The sequence below is a fragment of the Vidua macroura genome, chromosome 6 (assembly GCF_024509145.1).
Source record: "Vidua macroura isolate BioBank_ID:100142 chromosome 6, ASM2450914v1, whole genome shotgun sequence".
Taxonomy (NCBI): domain Eukaryota; kingdom Metazoa; phylum Chordata; class Aves; order Passeriformes; family Viduidae; genus Vidua; species Vidua macroura.
The window spans coordinates 55,874,569-55,893,459 of record NC_071576.1 but is presented as its reverse complement, the minus strand read 5'-3'; the positions used below and the strand labels follow the sequence as shown (position 1 = coordinate 55,893,459).

The following is an 18,891-nucleotide window of genomic DNA, read 5'->3' as shown; positions in this document are numbered from 1 at the left end:
TCTGAGCCTGCTGAGGGAGCAGCTGAAGGCAGTGGAGAAGAATTTCTGAAGGCAGAGAGACCTTTGCGCCTGGCTCACAAAATTAAAAATTCCAAGATCTCTGGGGAGATCTTTGCTGTGACACTCACGGAGCAGTCACAGGGAATGTTGAGCCCCATGGCCATGGTGTCCTGGCGAGCTGTGCCGGTGCCAGCCCAGCTCTGGGCACTGGCGATCATGGTTGCTCCAGGGAGCACAAGCCATGGGTGTGTCCTTTCCTTCCGGCCACATTCCCGGCTGGCAGCAGGAGCCAGAGGAAGCCGGGAAGCCCTGGCAGAGAGGGCGAAGCAGCTCAGGGTTCACAGTGCTGTTTATTGATATCAGACCTCAGTGGGATGCAGGAACCAGGTGCCAGGGGGAGTTTCCAGGTCACAGCTGTGTTGGGAAGGATCCGTTCGGGGAACAGTGCTCTAGGACCCGTGAGGGAGGAGGAATGTGCTCCCTGCAGAGCACCCCTCACACATGGCCCTTGGCACTGCCTCTGCTCCCTTCTCCTGCAGGAATACAGCGCCACAGGGAAGGTGATACTGTGAGTATTTATTAATCAGGTGACTCAAGGAAACCATCAGCCTCTGCACTGAGGTCCTTCAGCAGAGCAGTGGAAGGGATCAACAGGCTGGGAAGGCTGTATCCATGGCAGGATCATCACTGTGGGCAGTGTTTTCTTCTGGATCCTCAAACACCCTCTGGAGGGAGAGTCGGAGGGACCCCATAGAGCAGGGCCTCCAGCACCTCCCTGCCAAGAAGTAGATGAAAGGGTTGATGGTGCTGTGGATGCAGGCAAGCAGGAAAACAACCTGGGAGGACACAGTGATGTAACCGAGCTGCTGCAGGAAATTGCAGAGGCTGAGGGGGAGAGCAAAGAGGAGGAAGAAGAGCACAACAAGGAAAATAACAATGTTGAGTCTCTTGGGTTGCTGCTGCTGGGAGCCACACTTGACCTTAATGAGGAGGACTGTGCTGGAAACGACCATGGCTGGGGCAAAGAGGAATAGGTTGAGGGCATACATGGTGATGAGAGACACCTGGCAGTGCTCATGCTTCTGTGACTGGCACAGGGAAGTCACTGTGACAATGACAGCAATGGAGAGGGCCCAGAGCAGGGCACACATCACCCATGGCAGGCGCTGGGGACAGCGGCAGCGGTACCAGAGTGGGCAGAGGATGGATGTGCACTGGTCGATGCTGATGAACGTCAGCAGGTACAGCCCCAGGTTATAGGAGAACAGCAGGAGTGGGAAAAGTGCCTTCAGGAACACCAGGGGAACGACTGTGGAGCAGGACAATTCCTCCAGCAGGTAGAGCAGGGTGGAGGGGACCGTGAAGTGGAGGAAGGAGAAGTTGGCGAAAGCCAGGTTGGTGATGTAAAAGGTGGCGGGGTTCCTTTGAAGAAGGCAGAGGACAGCCCCATTCCCAGCCAGCCCACAGAGGCAGATGAGCAGTGTCACACTGTCTATGGCCACGCTGGTGACATCTATCTCACAGAGATCGTCTCCTTCTGTGGGTGAGATGGCAGGTGGGGACACGGTGCTCACCTCCATGGATGGACGCTGGGCAGGCGGTGGGATGTGGCCCCTGGCTGTGGTCAGAGGGGATGGGGAGCCAGTGCTTGGAGAATCCAGGGATGGACCACACAGCTTCTTCAGCAGCTCCCTGCAGTGGGAAGGATTCAGTGGAGAGAAGTGAGAAGTGCAGGGGATGACGGTGGTGGGAATAGTGGGGTGGGAGAGGGAGGCAGGAGGGTTGGGATGTTCACCAGGAGACGCAGAAGGAAAGCTCAGGGCAGAGGAGGGGGGACCTGGGGAGGGCACTGCGGTCACCGGGAGAGGGTGGCAGGAAGAGAGCAGCTGCTGGAGGAGAGGAAGGTGGGGTAGGGAGGAAGGAAAACATTCCACTGACCTGTTCCCTGTGGGGCAGCAACAGGCAAAGGGGGCTGTGCAGATCAGCGGCGCTTCCTGGTACCTCTTGCTCCTTTGGGATCCATTTCCTAACGCAGATCCTCCCAGGTCAGTGACATGAAGGAGAAAGTGCCCAGATCACCAGGAGCTCCCCACTCCCGTCCTGCTGGCTCCTCTCTTTGCCCTGTCCTGGTGTTGCTTCCCAAGGCTCGGTGGACTCACAGGGGAGTCGGAAATTGCACCTTTGGCTACGTCAGAGCTCCACTCCTACAGAGTCATTTATCATGATTTTTTTGGGTTTTTGTCCAATAAGGAAGTGGCTTTTGCCAGACACTCCACAGAGTTTTGCAATTGGCTCATCATTTCCTCCTGATGAGAAACACTCCTTCCCTGCAGAATGTCCCATTCTCCAGCCGCCTCCCCTCTCCCAAAGGACTTCTACCATTCGTCATTTCCCTTCCCTGTGGGGTCATCGTCCCTCCAGCAGCAGAGGGACGCTGGTGGTACTGGAATGCCGGCAGTGCTGGCAGTGCAGATGAAGCCGCTGGGTGCTTGTCGGAAGCATTTCGCATTCTGGGAAGAGCTCTGGGATCATTGCCAAAGCTTGCCCTGGGCCAAAGGACGCTCAGCTGAGCTTCCACGCCCTCTCCCAATCCTATCCTCATCCCCGCTCCCCATCCCGCTCTCCATCCTCTCCCATCCCGCAGCTTTCCCGGCCGGCGGCGGCTCCGTGCGCGGCCCGCCGGGCTCTGCTGCCCTCCAGTGGTGACAGCTGGGATCGGCAGCATCCAGACCCCTCCGACCCCTCCCATCCTCTCCTGACCCTTCCTGACCCATCCTCACCTCCTCGGAAGTCCCAGACCACACTCCCCGCAACTTCCCCCCGGGCCACCTTCCACCCCGACAGCCCCGCTCCTTCCCTGCTCGATCCGAGACTCCCGGCAGTGTCTCTGCCCCTCCAGGCCATGGTGTTCTAGGACCCGGGAGGGAGGAGGAAAGCCCTGCTCCCATGTGCTCCGTCAGAGCATCCCTCCCACATGCCGCTGCTCCCTTCTCCTGCAGGATTACACCGCGGGAGTGTTCCAAACGAGTGTTTGAGATGGCTGAAAAAATCACCGCCAAGGGGATCAGTAAAAACCACATTTAATATTAAGCGGCAGCACAATGGAATTCATTGGCCAGGAGCATTTCTCAGATCTCAGTTTGGACTGGAAAGAGGGCGAGGATGCACCAGCACAGGGAGGGTGATACTGTGGGTATTTATTGATCAGGTGGATCAAGGAATCCCTCAGCTGCCATCCTGGGGTTATTCAGCAGTGGAGTGGCAGGAATCAACAGGCTCAGAGCACTGTGTCCATGATGGGATCATTGCTGCAGGCATTGTTTTCTTCTGTGTCCCCAAAGACTCTCAGGAGGGCCTTCCTTAGGGACCCCATGGAGCAGGGCCTCCTGCAACACTCCACAGAGCAGGGCCTCCTGCTCCCCACCAAGAAGCAGATGAAGGGGTTGACAGTGCTGAGGATGCAAGAAAACCACTTGGGATGACACAATGGCGTAGCCGAACTGCAGCAGTAAAGTCCAGAGGCTGAGTGGGAGAGTGAAGGGGAGGATGAAGAGCACAGTGAGGAGGATAATGATGTCGAGTCTCTTGGGTTGCTGCTGCTGGGAGGCAGGCTTGACTTCACTGAAGAGAACTGTGCTGGAAATGACCATAGCTGGAGCAAAGAGCAGGAGGTTGAGGGCATACATGGAGATGAGAGACACCTGGCAGTGCTGGGGCTTGTGTGACTGGCACAGGATAACCATTGTAACAAAGGGGAGGGCCCAGAGAAGAACACTCATGAACCCTGACAGTTTCTGGGGGCAGTGGCAGCAGTACCAGAGTGGGCAGAGGATGGATGTGCACCTCTTGATGGTGATGGCTGTCAGCAGATAGAGACCCATGGTGTAAGAGAACAGCAGGAGCAGAAAAAACAACCTCAGGTACTCCAGGAGCATAATAGTGGAGCAGGAAACTTCCTCCAGCAGGTGGAGCAGGATGGAGGTCACCACAAAGAGCAGGAAGCCAAAGTCGGGGACAGCCAAATGGAAGATACAGACTGTGATGGGTTCCTGCAGAAGCTGAGGAGGGAGAGGAGAGCCCTGATCTCAGCCAGCCCATAGAGGCAGATGACCAGCATGATACCACACATGGCCACATCAGTGATTCCAATCCCACATGTATTATCTCCTTCAGTGGGTGAGGCAGGAGATGGGGACATGGTGCTCACCTCCATGGATGGACGCTGGGCAGGCGGTGGGATGTGACCCCTGGCTGTGGTCAGAGTGGATGGGGAGTCAGTGCTTGGAGAATCCAGGAATGGACCACACAGCTCCTCAGCAGCTCCCTGCAGTGGGAAGGATTCAGGAGGGAGCAGTGAAATGTGCAGGGGAGGAGGGTGGTGGAAATGGTGGGGTGGGAGAGGGAGGTGGGAAGGTTGGGTTGCTCTGCAGGGGATGTGGAAGGAAAGCTCAGGGCAGAGGAGGGAGGACCTGGGGAGGGCACTGCGGTCACCGGGAGAGGGTGGCAGGAACAGAGCAGCTGCTGGAGGAGAGGAAGGTGGGGTAGGGAGGAAGGAAAACATTCCACTGACCTGTTCCCTGTGGGGCAGCAACAGGCAAAGGGGTCTGTGCAGATCAGCGGCGCTTCCTGGTACCTCTTGCTCCTTTGGGATCCATGTCCTAAAGCGGCTCCTGCCAGGTCAGTGACATGAAGGCGAAAGTGCCCAGATCACCAGGAGCTCCCCACTCCTGTCCCACCACCTGCTGTCCATGCCCAATCCTGTTGTTGCCCCCCATTACTCGGTGCAGTCATGGGGCAGTCAGAAGTCGCATCTTTGGCTATGTCAGAGCTTCACTTCCTCATAGATATTTATCCTGGGTGGATTTTTTTTTTTTTTTTTTCTACAGAGGTAGTGACTTTTGTCAAAAGCTCCAAATGAAATACTTTGGCACATAATTTTATCCTGATTAGAAAGACTCCTTCCGTTTCACTTTCCAAATGTCTTCCCTCTCCGGACAGGCTTCTACCACTCCTTGTTTCTTCCCTGAGGGGTCATTGTCCCTCCAGCAGCAGAGAGATGCTGTGGCACTGGAATGCTGGCAGTGCTGGAAGTGCTGATGAGTCAGCTGGGTGCTTCTCAGAAGCAACTCCCATTCCAGGAAGGGCTCCATGATCATTGCCAAAACATGCCCTGGGTCCAAGGAAGCACAGGTCAGCTGCTCCCTATCATATCCCATGCCATCCTCATCCCTGCTCTCCATCACCATCCCATTCCCACCCCGCTCTCCTTCCTCACTCCATCCTATCACATCCCACAGGCTTCCCAGACAGCTGCCACTCCCTCACTCTGAGCGTGGCCTGTGAGGCTCTGTTTTCCTCTGGGATTGCCGGCATCCAGACCCCCTCCAACCCCCTCTGACCCTCTCCTGACCGCTTTGAAATGGCCTCCAACACCCCAGACCATCCCTGGGGTCCCCTTTTCCCCCCAACAGCCCCGATCCTGCCCTGCTCCACCAGAGACCCCGGCAGTGTCCCTGCTCCTCCTGGCCAAAGTGTTCTAGGATCCAGGAGGGAGGAGGAAAGCCCAGCTCCAATGTGCTCCTCAGGAGAACACAGGATGATAAACGTGGCTGGAAAACAGATAAGGAGGCCTGCAGTGGTTTTGGGGCAAGTTCTGTAACAAGAAACAAGAGTGCATGGTCAAAGCAAAAATTCAAGGCAAGGTCACCTTTAATATCTCAGCACTCAGTGAATGTGACCACCAGAGCCCCCTGTGAATGATCCTCCAGGACCATCAAAGGACTTTGAGATGGAGGTGAATGCATGGAAATGAATCCTAGGAAAGAGATATTTATGTATTAGACAAGAAAGACACTTTAGTGACTCAGTGTGGTTATGATGGATAAAAAACCTGCTGTAATGTCTCACCACACACAGGACAAGGAGAGATCCTTCTGTGTGTCCGGTGGAGGTAAAGAATTCCTAATTCCTAATGCTTTGCATTGTATTTGAAAATTTATTCTGACTGATTTTGGTATCACTCCCACTTCCCATCTCCACCCCTCTCCCCATCCCATCCCATCCTATCCCATCCCATCCCATCCCATCCCATCCCATCCCATCCCATCCCATCCCATCCCATCCCATCCCATCCCATCTCATGGCCGCTCCCTACCTTGAAGCGCTGCCCCTTGGGCTCCACTGCTCTTCAGTCAGGACATTTGGAATCAGCAGCATCCAGACACTTCCTGAACTTCTCCAGAACATTCCAGAACACTCTGACCCTTCTGAACCCTCTGACAACTGCCAGACCCACCCTAGGGTTGCCTTTTCCCCTACAACAGCCCTGCTCCTGCCCTGCTCCACCTGGGACCATGAGCAGTGTCTCTGCTTCTCCCAGCCATTCCTGCTTTTGTACCTCAAAATTAACAATTTAGCAAAGAAATAACATGAACTGCATTTAGCTGCAATGGTATCTCATGCCTTAACCTTGCTTCCAGGCCTGACACACTCAGATGTCTCAGGTACTGGAACACCTGAGAGAGCAGCATCTCCCCCACATTTGCCAGAGCAGATGCACAGGTGTGTGCACACAGAGAGAAAGAGTCAGTGCAAGGTGCCTGTGAGAAATTCCCCTGGGAGGCAGTGAAATGCTCACTGCGGATCCGTTTGCATCTCCTCACTGTGCCAAGGCTTGGGCCTCGAGCACTGGGGGATCGGCCCAGGAGCCGTCGGCGCTGGGGCATCACCCGAGGGCAGCAGACGGGAGAGATCCCAGCTCGGAGAGGCCCCACTGCCACGGAGCTTCTGGTCAGCGCTGCTGGGCCCAGGAGAGCTCCAAGGGTCTCCTTTTGGACCGCTGCTTACAGGGCCCCAAGGGATGGGCTTCAGCCACAGCAATGTTTCACCCTGGCCACACTTTGGGCAGGCATCCTTCTGTGAAAGCGTGGGAGCAGGGATGGTGTGGCATTCAGGGAAGTGAAATACTTCCCAAGGCTGTTGATAAAAGCCCAGGGGGTCGTTGGCCAGCAGCAGTTCCTGGGAGCAGAGGGTGTTTCTGATCAGTGCCAGAGGAGCTGAGCCCAGGGGCTGCTCCTCAAGGCTGAGGCCTCCCAAGCACGAATCAGAGCCCAGTGCGGCCTGGAAAGGGGGTGGGGGATGCACCAGCACAGGGAGGGTGACCCTGTGGGGATTTATCGATCAGGCAGCTCAAGGAATCTCTCAGCCACTGTCCTGGGGTCCTTCAGGAGTGCAGTGGAAGGCATCAACAGGCTCAGAGCACTGTGTCCATGTTGGGATCATTTCCACAGGCAGTGTTTCTTTTTGGCTCCTCAAACACCCTGCGGATCGCCTTCCTTAGGGACTGCATGGAGGAGTGCCTCCTGAACCTCCCCATGGAGCAGTGTCTCCAGCAGCTCCCCATGGAGCAGTCTCTCTTCCAGCTCCCCACCAAGAAGTAGATGAAGGGTTTGATGCTGCTGGTGATGCAGGTGAGCAGGAAAACCGTGTGGGAGGGCACAACCATGTAACCGAGCTGCTGCAGGAAAGAGCAGAGACTGAGGGGCAGACTGAAGAGTGCAACGAGGACAATCGCGGTGTCAAGCCTCTTGTGTTTCTGCTGCTGGGAGCCAGGCTTGAAATTAATGAAGAGGATTGTGCTGGAAATGAGCAGGGGTGCAGCTACTAGGAAAAGGTTGAGGGCGTGCATGGAGGTGAGAGCCACCTGGCATTGCTCCTGCTCGTGTGACTGGCACAGGGAAGTCACCATGGGATTGACAGTGATGACCATGAAAAGGAATGCCCAGTACAGTACACTCATCACCACCCACAGCAGGCGCTCAGGAAGTTGGCAACCACAGAAAAACAGGCAGAGGATGGACCTGCACCTCTCAATGCTAATGAATGTCAGCCGGTACAGCCCCATGGTGTAGGAGAACAGTGACAGAGAGAAAAGCAAGCTCAGATACATTGGGGCCATTATAGCAGAACAGGACACTTCTTCCAGCAGGAAAAGCAGGGCGGAGGGTATCATGAAGATGAGGAAGAGGAAGTTGGTGATGGCCTGGTTGAAGATGAAATCGGTGATGGCATTAATGTGGAGGAGCCAGAGGAAAGCCCCGTTCCCAACCAGCCCACAGAGGCTGACAAGCAGCGTCACAAGGTCTATGGCCACGTTGGAGACATTGGTCTCACACTGACCAGGTCCGTCGGTCGGTGAGGTGGGAGATGGGGACACGGTGCTCACCTCCATGGATGGATGCTGGGCAGGCGGTGGGATGTGGCCCCTGGCTGTGGTCAGAGTGGATGGGGAGTCAGTGCTTGGAGAATCCAGGAATGGACCATGCGGCTCCTCAGCAGCTCCCTGCTGTGGGAAAGAATCAGTGGAGAGGAGTGAGATGTGCAGGGGCGGAGGGAGGTGGCAATGGTGAGGCGAGAGAAAGGAGTGTAAGGTTTGGGCTGTTCCACAGGAAATGGTGAGAGAGGAAGCAGAGGGCAGAGGAGGGAGGACCTGGGGAGGGCACTGCAGTAACCAGGAGTGGGTCCCAGGAAGAGAGCAGCTGCTGGAGGAGAGGAAGGTGGGTTAAGGAGGAAGGAAAACATTCCACTGACCTGTTCCTGTGGAGCAGCAGCAGGCAAAGGGGTCTGTGCAGATCAGTGGTGCTTCCTTGTGCCTCTTGCTCCTTTGGGATCCATGTCCTAACGCAGATCCTCCCAGGTCAGTGACATGAAGGAGAAAGTGCTCAAATCACCGGGAGCTCCTCACGTCCATCAGTCTGGCTCCTCTCCGTGCCCTGTCCTGATATTGTTCCCAAAGGCTCGGTGGACACATGGTGGAGTAAGGGAGTGAAAAACTGCAACTTTGCCTGCTTCAGAATTTCAGTTCCTCAGAGTTATTTATCTTGGGTGTGGCTTTTTTTTTTTTCTTCTTCAGAGGAAGTGGCTTTTGTCAGAAGCTCTAAATGAAGATTTCTGTGATTGGCTCCTCTTTCCCTCCTGATGACAAACCCTCCTTCCCTGCAGAACGGACCATTCTCCAACTGCCTTCCCTCTCCTGACAAGTTTCTACCATTCCTCGCTTCGATTCTCTGAGTGATCACTGTCCCTCCAGCAGCAGAGGGAGGCTGCTGGTGCTGGTGGCACTGGAATGCTGGCAGTGCTGCCAGTGTAGGTGAGGCTGCTGGGTGCTTCTCAGAAACAACTCCTCTTCTCGGAAGGGCTCTGAGATCATTGCCAAAATGTGCTCTGGGCTGAGGAAGCAGAGCTGAGCTGCTTCCTCCTCCTATCCCCATTCCATCCTCATCCCTGCTCCCAATTTCCATTCCCACGCCCATCTCCATTCCCATCCCCATCCCCTTCCTGCTCTCCATCTTTCTCAGGCTGTAACCGCTCCCCCACTCCGATCATGGCCTGTCAGGATCTGCTCTCCTCCAGTGGGGAGATTTGGGATTGCTGGCATCCAGAGCCCCTCCAACCTGCTCTGACCCTCTCCTGACCCCTTCAAAAGAGCCTGCAACACACCACACCATCCCTGGGACCCCCTTCCTCCCCCCCCCCCCCCGAACAGCCCTGATCTTCCCCCTCTCCACCTGGGACCCCTGGAGGTCTCCCTGTTCCTCCTGGGCATAGGTTTCTAGGGTTTATAGGACCCAGGAGGGAGGAGGAAAGCCCAGCTCCAATGTGTTCCTCAGGAAAACACGGGATGATAAACGTGGCTGGAGCCAGTGCAGAAACAGATAAGGAGGCCTGCAGTGTTTTGGGGCAAGTTCTGTAACAAGAAGCAAGAGCACATAGCCAAAGGAAAAGTTCAAGGCAAGGTCACCTTTAATATCACAGCACTCAGTGAATGTGACCACCAGAGCCCCCTGTGAACGATCCTCCAGGACCAGGAAAGGACTTGGAGAAGGAGTTGAATACATGGAAATGAATCCTAGGAAAAGTGATGTTGGGTCTCTCAGTAGCGCAGCGGAAGGGATCAACAGGTTCAGGCCTCTGTGTCCACGGCAGGATCATTACTGCTGGCAGTGTTTTCTTTTGGTTCTTCAAACACCCTCTGGAGTGTCATCCTTAGGGACTGCATGGAGGAGTGCCTCCTGAAGCTCTCCATGGAGCAGTGTCTCCAGCAGCTCCCCATGGAGCAGTCTCTCTTCCAGCTCCCCACCAAGAAGTAGATGAAGGGTTTGATGCTGCTGGTGATGCAGGTGAGCAGGAAAACCGCCTTGGAGGGCACAACCGTGTAACTGAGCTGCTGCAGGAAAGACCAGAGACTGAGGGGCAGACTGAAGAGTGCAACGAGGACAATCACAATGTCGAGTCTCTTGTGTTTCTGCTGCTGGGAGCCAGGCTTGAAATGAATGAAGAGGATTGTGCTGGAAATGAGCAGGGGTACAGCAACTAGGCAAAGGTTGAGGGCGTACCTGGAGATGAGAGCCACCTGGCATTGCTCCTGCTCGTGTGACTGGCACAGGGAAGTCACCGTGGGATTGACAGCGGTGACAACAAAGAACAAGGCCCAGAACACAGCACTCATCACCACCCACAGCAGGTGCTCAGAACGTTGCCCAGTGCAGAAAAACAGGCAGAGGATGGACCTGCACCTCTCGATGCTGATGAACATCAGCTGGTAGAGCCCCATGGTGTAGGTGAACAGTGACAGCTGGGACAGCAAGCTCAGATACATTGGGGGCATTTTAGCAGAGCAGCAAACCTCTGCCAGCAGGAAGAGCAGGGTGGAGGGAACGATGAAGATGAGGAAGAGGAAGTCAATGCTGGCTTTGTTGAATGCCACAAAGTCGGTGATGGAATTAATTTGGAGGAGCCAGAGGAAAGCCCTGTTCCCAACCAGCCCACAGACACCGAAGAGCAGCGTCACAAGGTCTATGGCCACGTTGGAGACATTGGTCTCACACTGACCAGGTCCGTCGGTCGGTGAGGTGGGAGATGGGGACACGGTGCTCACCTCCATGGATGGACGCTGGGCAGGCGGTGGGATGTGGCCCCTGGCTGTGGTCAGAGTGGATGGGGAGTCAGTGCTTGGAGAATCCAGGAATGGACCACGCAATTCCTCAGCAGCTCCCTGCAGCAGGAAGGATTCAGTTGGGAGGAGAGAGATGTGCAGGGGAGAAGGGCAGCAGAAATGGTGAGAGAGGGAGAGGGAGGGTTGGGTTGGATTGCAGGGGATTGATAAATAAGAGAGAATAAACATTATCACCTCCCCTGAAGTTGCTTAAAGACTAACTGGGCAGGAAGATAAAAGGATATAAAGATGTGGACACAGGATGATAAATGTGGCTGGGATTACTGGGGAAAGTGATAAGAAGGCCCACAGTGTTTTTGGGACAAGTTCTGTAACAAGAAGCAAGAGCATATGGCTAAAGGAAAAGTTCAAGGCAGGGTCTGCTGTAATATCACAGCACTCAGTGAATAGGACCACCAGAGACCCCTCTGAATGATCCTCCAGGGCCACCAAAAGACGTCCAGTAGGAAGTGGATGCATGGAAATGAGTTCCAGGAAAATGGTGTTTATGTACTAGATAAGAAAGAAATTTTAACATCTGTGTATGGTTATAGTGGATAAAAACACTGTTGCAATGTCTCATGCCACAAACAGAAATAAGGAGAGATCATTCTCCATGTCCTGTTGCCAAATACTTCCCTTGGTAACACCATTAGTTGGTGTTAGGAACTTTATTCTGGCTGATATCCTATCTCTGCTCCCCATCCCGTCCCGTTCCATCCCGTTCCGTCCCATTCCGTCCCATCCCATCCCGCTGGTTTCCCAGTCGGAGGCCACTCCCTGGATGCAAGTGTGACCTGTTGGCTCTGCTGCCGTCCAGTGGGAGATTTGGGATTGGTGGCACCCAGACCCCTCCTGGCCCCTCCAGCCCCTGCCTGCCTGATGCCTTGGGGTGGCTTCCCAGAACAGAGGCTAGACAAGGTGAAGAGAATGAAAGTGGGTATTTATCAAAGGCCTTCAAAAGGTACCCCTTGGGCAGTCAAAGCCTCTGAGAGGGGCTACACCCAAAATGGACAATGGTCACGAGGTTTTCAGACAGATATAAGTTTGGTCCATTTACAAATCTGGGGTGAATCCCCCAATTACAGCTTCAGGTAACGAAGTCATTTACCCGCAGTTTGCCCTCCCCCAATTCACTTTTGTCTGTACTTTTTGGGGCCTGAGGCAGTAGAGTGTGCTTGAATTTCAGGCCTAGAGGGATTGTTTTGTCTGACCAAAATGTGAAGACAGTTAATTAACACTTTCCATGGAGTTTAAAGTTATGCACTAATGCAGTACAGGATTTGAAAAACATAAAGGCGAAAATCCTAAGGCATCCAGCCCCACTCTGACATCCTCTAGAAATTCCCCCCACGCTGCCTTCCCCTCCAGACATCCCTGCTCCTCTCCTGCCCCACACGGGATCCCCAGCAGTGTTTCCACTCCTCCTGGCAATTCCATGCTTCTCCACGCCAATGCACACCAGTGGAGCCATCCCTCTACTGCCTCTTGTTTCTCTCCAAAGGAGGTTGGGGGGCTGGACAGGAGGGATGGAGCTCGGAAGGGGCATCTGCAGGGGAAACACTGCCCCAAAGCCTTACAGGGCAGCCTGGGGTGAGCAGCCTGTGGAGAGGGACTGGAGCCTCAGACATGGGGCTGGGAGGAATGGGAAGGACGGGAGGTGGGTGGGCTGCATGGGGAGTGGGATGGGAATTTGGTGTGGGAGGTGTGGGACATGATGGTGCTGGTTGGAGGATGTGGTGGGAAGGTGTGGGATGTGGTGGGACTGGAGAAAAGGTGTGGATGTGGTGGGGCTGGTGACCTCAGTGAAGCCACAGGGAGCAGGGTGATGCCCCGTGGAGCCCATGGTGACAATCACGGGTCTCACCCTGCTCCTGGAAGGGGGTGGCCGTGCTGAGGACCATGGCCTCCTCCTCTCCTTGCTGCTGCACCATCTGAGCCTGCTGAGGGAGCAGCTGAAGGCAGTGGAGAAGAATTTCTGAAGGCAGAGAGACCTTTGCGCCTGGCTCACAAAATTAAAAATTCCAAGATCTCTGGGGAGATCTTTGCTGTGACACTCACGGAGCACTCACAGGGAATGCTGAGCCCCATGGCCATGGTGTCCTGGCGAGCTGTGCCGGTGCCAGCCCAGCTCTGGGCACTGGCGATCATGGTTGCTCCAGGGAGCACAAGCCATGGGTGTGTCCCCTCTGAAACCAAGAAGTTTAAGTATTAACAGCAGAAGCATTTTAGACTAATGACGATTTTGAGTCAAATTTGTGAACATATGGGGAATTTATTTGCCATAGATATGTTTGAAGAAACAACACATTTCAGCCATTTTTATGCACCATAATATCCAAGATTTTTTACAGATACTCCTAAAAGGCTCCCAATTTATTATTTCATGGTATGAGTGTTTTGTTTCTTTTAATTACTTCCAAAATATGTAATCTCTCTTAGTTGAATTGATAATCCTGGTTATGTCCAGCTAAATAATGTTTTGTTGACAGTGTTGGAAGTGCTGGTGAAGAACCCCCACGCCCATCCCCTGTGCAATGTCAGTGGGAAGGGGGGAGGGGCTGGGGGAAAGAAAGGTGTTATAAAGTTTTATTTTACTTCTCATTATCATTCTCTGATCCTGTTAATAAAAAATTGACTTAATACTATTACATTTGAAACTTTTTTTTCCCTATTCTTGGAGTGTTTTTTCTCCCAGTTCTCCTCTCAATTCATGAGCACGTTGTTAATCTTTGTCTCCCTCTCCTCTGCCCAGCTGAGAGCAAGAGCAGGTGAGCAAACGGCTTTCGGGGGTGCCTGGCGTTTTGGCCAGTGCCAAACCACGACAGGCTCGCAGCCAGGTTATCAGCACCACAGCCCACATTTCTTACTGCCAGTACTCTTCATGATGCAATAGGAGCTATTGGAGACCAGAATTTGGGGTGCTGTGGTGCCCCATCCAGCTCTTCACCAGAGCTCCTGTTTCTCCTCCCCAGTCTTGGGAATATTTATGGTTGTTTTTTTCCTGATCTCACCCCTTTGCAAGCAGGGACACCTTCCACTAGGCCAGGTTGCTTCAAACCCCATCCAGCCTGGCCTGGGACACTTCCAGGGATGGGGAGGCCAGAGTATCTCTGGGAACCTGTGCCAGGGCCTCTCCACCCTGACAGGGAAGAATTTCTTCCCAATATTCCATGTCACCCTGTTCTCTGGCAGTGGGGAGCCATTCCCCCTTGTCCTGTCACTTCAGGCCTCTGTCCAAAGTGCCTCTCCAGTTCTTGGAACCTCTTTAGGTTCTGGAAGGGGCTCTAAGGTCTCCCTGAAGCCTTCCCTTCTCCAGGCTGAACACCCCTAGCTCAGAGACCTCAGCAAAGCCACAGGGAGGGGGTTGATGCCCTGTTGTGACACTGGTGACAAACACAGATGTCACCGAGGTCCTGGAAGGGGGTGGCTGTGCTGGGGACCACGGACTCCCCCTCCCCTTGCAGCTGTACCATCTGAGCATGCTGAGTGAGAGGCCATAACCAGGGGAGAGGAAGAATTTCTGAAGGCATAAAACCACCAGCACGGAAATCAGCAAAACCCAGGTTTAATAATAAGCAACATCACACCAAAATGCTGTCTCTGTGTGTGAGTTTGTGGGTGTGTTCAGCTGTGCGTGACAAAAGGATAACGATAAAAAGGAAAATGGCCTAAAAGCTTTACAGCACTCAAACTTAACAGTACTTCAGTTATACATTAAAATTAGCAATTCAGCAGAGGAATATCACTTAGCAGCATTTAACCTTATTTATGCCTTAACCTTGCTTCCAGGCCTGACTCACTCAGATGTCTCAGGTACTGGAACACCTGAGAGAGCAGCATCTCCCCCACATTTGCCAGAGCAGATGCACAGGTGTGTGCACACAGAGAGAAAGAGTCAGTGCAAGGTGCCTGTGAGAAATTCCCCTGGGAGGCAGTGAAATGCTCACTGCGGATCCGTTTGCATCTCCTCACTGTGCCAAGGCTTGGGCCTCGAGCGCTGGGGGATCGGCCCAGGAGCCGTCGGCGTTGGGGCATCACCCGAGGGCAGCAGACGGGAGAGATCCCAGCTCGGAGAGGCCCCACTGCCACGGAGCTTCTGGTCAGCGCTGCTGGGCCCAGGAGAGCTCCAAGGGTCTCCTTTTGGACCGCTGCTTACAGGGCCCCAAGGGATGGGCTTCAGCCACAGCAATGTTTCACCCTGGCCACGCTTCAGGCAGGCAACTTTCTGTGAAAGTGTGGGAGCAGGGATGGTGTGGCATTCAGGGAAGTGAAATAATTCCCAAGGCTGTTGATAAAAGCCCAGGGGGTCGTTGGCCAGCAGCAGTTCCTGGGAGCAGAGGGTGTTTCTGATCAGCGCCAGAGGAGCTGAGCCCAGGGGCTGCTCCTCAAGGCTGAGGCCTCCCAAGCACGAATCAGAGCCCAGTGCGGCCTGGAAAGGGGGTGGGGGATGCACCAGCACGGGGAGGGTGACCCTGTGGGGATTTATCAATCAGGTCACTCAAGGAATCCCTCAGCCACAGTCCCAGGGTCTCTCAGCAGTGCAGCAGGAGGAATCAACAGAATCAGACCTCTGTGTCCATGTTGGGATCATTTCCACAGGCAGTGTTTCCTTTTGGCTCCCCAAATACCCTGTGGAGCGCCTTCCTTAGGGACTGCATGGAGCAGTGTCTCCAGCAGCTCCCCATGGAGCAGTCTCTCTTCCAGCTCCCCACCAAGAAGTAGATGAAGGGTTTGATGCTGCTGGTGATGCAGGTGAGCAGGAAAACCGCCTTGGAGGGCACAACTGTGTAACTGAGCTGCTGCAGTAAATTCCAGAGACTGAGGGGCAGACTAAAGAGTGCAATGAGGAAGATAACAATGTCGAGTCTCTTCTGTTGCTGCTGCTGGGAGCCGGGCTTGAATTGAATGAAGAGGATTGTGCTGGAAATGACCATGGGTGCAGCGAATAGGAAGAGGTTGAGGGCGTACATGGAGGTGAGAGCCACCCGGCATTGCTCCTGCTCATGTGACTGGCACTGGGAAGTCACCGTGGGAATGACAGCGGTGACAACAAAGAACAAGGCCCAGAACAGGGTTTTCATCACCACCAACAGCAGGCGCTCAGGAAGTTGGCAACCACAGAAAAACAGGCAGAGGATGGACCTGCACCTCTCAATGCTAATGAATGTCAGCCGGTACTGCCCTATATTGTAGGAGACCACTGACAGCTGGGACAGCAAGCTCAGATACATCAGGGGCATTATAGCAGAGCAGGACACTTCCTCCACAAGGAAAAGCAGGGCAGAGGGGACCATAATGATGAGGAAGAGGAAATCAATGCTGGCCTGGTTGAAGGCCACAAAGTAAGTGATGGCATCAATGTGGAGGAGCCAAGGGACAGCCCCGTTCCCAACCAGCCCACAGAGGCCGAAGAGCAGAGTCACAAGGTCTATGGCCACGTTGGAGACATTGGTCTCACACTGACCAGGTCCGTCGGTCGGTGAGGTGGGAGATGGGGACACGGTGCTCACCTCCATGGATGGACGCTGGGCAGGTGGTGGGATGTGGCCCCTGGCTGTGGTCAGAGTGGATGGGGAGTCAGTGCTTGGAGAATCCAGGGATGGACCATGCGGCTCCTCAGCAGCTCCCTGCTGTGGGAAGGATTCAGTGGGCAGGAGTGAGATGTGGAGGGGAGGAGAAAGGTGGAAATATTGGGGTGGGAGTGCGAGGTGGAAGGTTTGGGCTGTTCCACAGGAAATGCAGAGGGGGAGCTCAGGGCAGAGGAGGGGGGACGTGGGGAGGGCACTGCGGTCACCGAGAGAGGGTGGCAGGAAGAGAGCAGCTGCTGGAGGAGAGGAAGGTGGGGTAGGGAGGAAGGAAAACATTCCACTGACCTGTTCCCTGTGGGGCAGCAGCAGGTAAAAGGGGCTGTGCAGATCAGCGGTGCTTCCTGGTACCTCTTGCTCCTTTGGGATCCATGTCCTAAAGCGGCTCCTGCCAGGTCAGTGACATGAAGGAGAAAGTGCTCAAATCACCAGGAGCTCCTCGCTCCCATCCCTCTGGCTCCTCTCTTTGCCCTGTCCTGATGTTGCTCCCAAAGGCTCGGTGGACACATGGCAGAGGGAGGGAGTGAAAAACTGCAACTTTGCCTGCTTCAGAAATTCAGTTCCTCTAAGTTATTTGTCTTGTGTTTTTTTTTTTTTTTTTTTTTTTTTTTTTTTTTTTTTTTTTTTTTTCCTTTCTTCAGAGGAAGTGGCTTTTGTCACGTGCTCTAAATGAAGATTTTTGTGATTGGCTCCTCTTTCCCTCCTGATGGGAAACCCTCCTTCCCTGCAGAACGGACCATTCTCCATCTGCCTTCCCTCTCTAGATAGCTTTCTACCGTACCTTGTTTCTAATTCCTGAGTGATCACTGTCCCTCCAGCAACAGAGGGAGGCTGCTGGTGCTGGTGGCACTGGAATGCTGGCAGTACTGCCAGTGTAGTTGAGGCAGCTGGGTGCTTCTCAGAAACAACTCCTGATCTGGGAAGGGCTCTGAGATCATTGCCAAAATTCCTCAGCTCTGGGCTGAGGAAGCACAGCTGAGCTGCTTCCTCTGCCTATCCCCATCCCATCCTCATCCCTGCTCCCCATCCCATCCCCATCCCCATTCCCAACCCCATCCCATCCCCATCCCCATTCCCATCCCCATCCCCATCCCCATCCCCATCCCCATCCCCATCCCCATCCCCTCCCTGCTCTCCATCCTCATCCCATCTTGAATCTCATCTCTCATCTCATCATATCACATCTCCCATCTTTCCCAGACTCCAACCGCTCCCCCACTCCGAGCGTGGCCTGTTAGGGTCTGCTCAACTCCAGTGGGGAGATTTGGGATTGCTGGCATCCAGAGCCCCTCCAACCTGCTCTGACCCTCTCCTGACCCCTCCGAAACTGCCTGCAACACCCCTGACCATCTGGGGGATGGGCGTCCTGTCCCCCCTGAACATCCCCGATCTTCCCCCTCTCCACCTGGGACTTCAGGAAGTGTCCTTGCTCCTCCTGGCCATAGTGTTCTAGGATCCAGGAGGGAGGAGGAAAGCCCAGCTCCAATGTGCTCCTCAGGAGAACACAGGATGATAAACGTGGCTGGAGCCAGTGCAGAAACAGATAAGGAGGCCTGCAGTGGTTTTGGGGCAAGTTCTGTAAAAAGATGCAAGAGCGAATGTCCAAAGCAAAAGTTCAAGGCAAGGTCACCTTTAATATCACAGCACTAAGGGAATGTGGCCACCAGGGTCCCCTCTGAATGATCCTCCAGGACTAGGAAAGGACTTGGAGAAGGAGGAGGATGCCTGGAAATGAGTCCTAGGAAAGTGATGTTTATGTATTAGATGACAAAGACACTTTAATGACTCTGTGTGGTTATGATGAATAAAACCGTTGTTGCAAACTCTCACCATAAACAGAAATATGAAGAGATGCTTCTCTGTGTCCTGAGAATTCCTGCTTCCTAAAGCTTCCCATTGTGTGACAAAGTTTATTCCCGCAGATTTCAGAATCACTCTCAATTCCCATTACCACCACTCTCTCCATCCCATCCCATCCCATCCCATCCCATCCCATCCCATCCCATCCCATCCCATCCCGAGGCCACTCCCTGCCTTGAAGTGCTGCCCATCAGGCTCTGCTGCCCTCCAGTCTGGACATTTGGGATCAGCAGCATCCAGACCCTCCCTCAATTCCTCCAGATCTTTCCAGAACCCTCTGACCCTTCTGGACCCCTCTGACAACTTCTAGATCCTCCCCAGGGCCGTCTTTTCCCCCTGTTGACAGCCCTGCTCCTGCCCTGCTCCACCTGGGACCATGAGCAGTGTCTCTGCTTCTCCCAGCCATTCCTGCTTTTGTACCTCAAAATTAACAATTTAGCAAGGAAATAA

At 54.1% G+C, this 18,891-nt stretch overlaps 5 protein-coding genes across 8 annotated transcripts in view; all 5 read right to left on the bottom strand.

Moving 5' to 3' along the window:
• Nucleotides 1-141: 141 nt before the first annotated feature.
• On the bottom strand, nt 142-4,702 carry LOC128808599 (mas-related G-protein coupled receptor member H-like). 3 transcript variants are annotated; one of them, XM_053979911.1, is made up of 2 exons: nt 4,571-4,702; nt 142-1,692 (listed from the first exon to the last, which is right to left on the bottom strand). In XM_053979911.1, exon 2 carries the CDS (start codon nt 1,578-1,580, stop codon nt 648-650), a length of 933 nt encoding a protein of 310 aa, XP_053835886.1. In that variant the 5' UTR covers nt 1,581-1,692; nt 4,571-4,702; the 3' UTR covers nt 142-647. The 3 variants fall into 3 exon arrangements, with proteins under 3 accessions (XP_053835886.1, XP_053835883.1, XP_053835885.1); XM_053979908.1 differs by lacking the exon at nt 4,571-4,702 and adding an exon at nt 1,939-2,633; XM_053979910.1 differs by lacking the exon at nt 4,571-4,702 and adding an exon at nt 1,939-2,633 and having other exon boundaries at nt 142-1,618.
• Nucleotides 2,828-16,891, bottom strand: LOC128808604 (proto-oncogene Mas-like). The gene is given in 4 exon segments (XM_053979915.1): nt 2,828-3,464; nt 3,466-4,054; nt 4,057-4,251; nt 16,870-16,891. Coding segments are annotated over 3 exon segments (933 nt in total). The 5' UTR covers nt 4,214-4,251; nt 16,870-16,891; the 3' UTR covers nt 2,828-3,277.
• Nucleotides 6,282-8,442, bottom strand: LOC128808597 (proto-oncogene Mas-like). Its single transcript, XM_053979906.1, has one exon. The coding sequence runs from the start codon at nt 8,228-8,230 to the stop codon at nt 7,253-7,255; it is 978 nt and encodes a 325-aa protein (XP_053835881.1). The 5' UTR covers nt 8,231-8,442; the 3' UTR covers nt 6,282-7,252.
• Nucleotides 9,572-11,624, bottom strand: LOC128808595 (mas-related G-protein coupled receptor member A8-like). Its single transcript, XM_053979903.1, has one exon. It carries the CDS (start codon nt 11,180-11,182, stop codon nt 9,962-9,964), a length of 1,221 nt encoding a protein of 406 aa, XP_053835878.1. The 5' UTR covers nt 11,183-11,624; the 3' UTR covers nt 9,572-9,961.
• The window catches only part of LOC128808596 (proto-oncogene Mas-like), a 32,558-nt gene continuing 28,212 nt past the window's right edge, over nt 14,546-18,891 (bottom strand). For both annotated transcript variants that reach the window (XM_053979904.1, XM_053979905.1), the window contains exon 2: nt 14,546-16,623. In XM_053979904.1, coding sequence (XP_053835879.1) covers nt 15,559-16,623 — 1,065 coding nt within the window. In that variant the 3' untranslated portion in view covers nt 14,546-15,558. The remainder of the gene's footprint in view (nt 16,624-18,891) is intronic.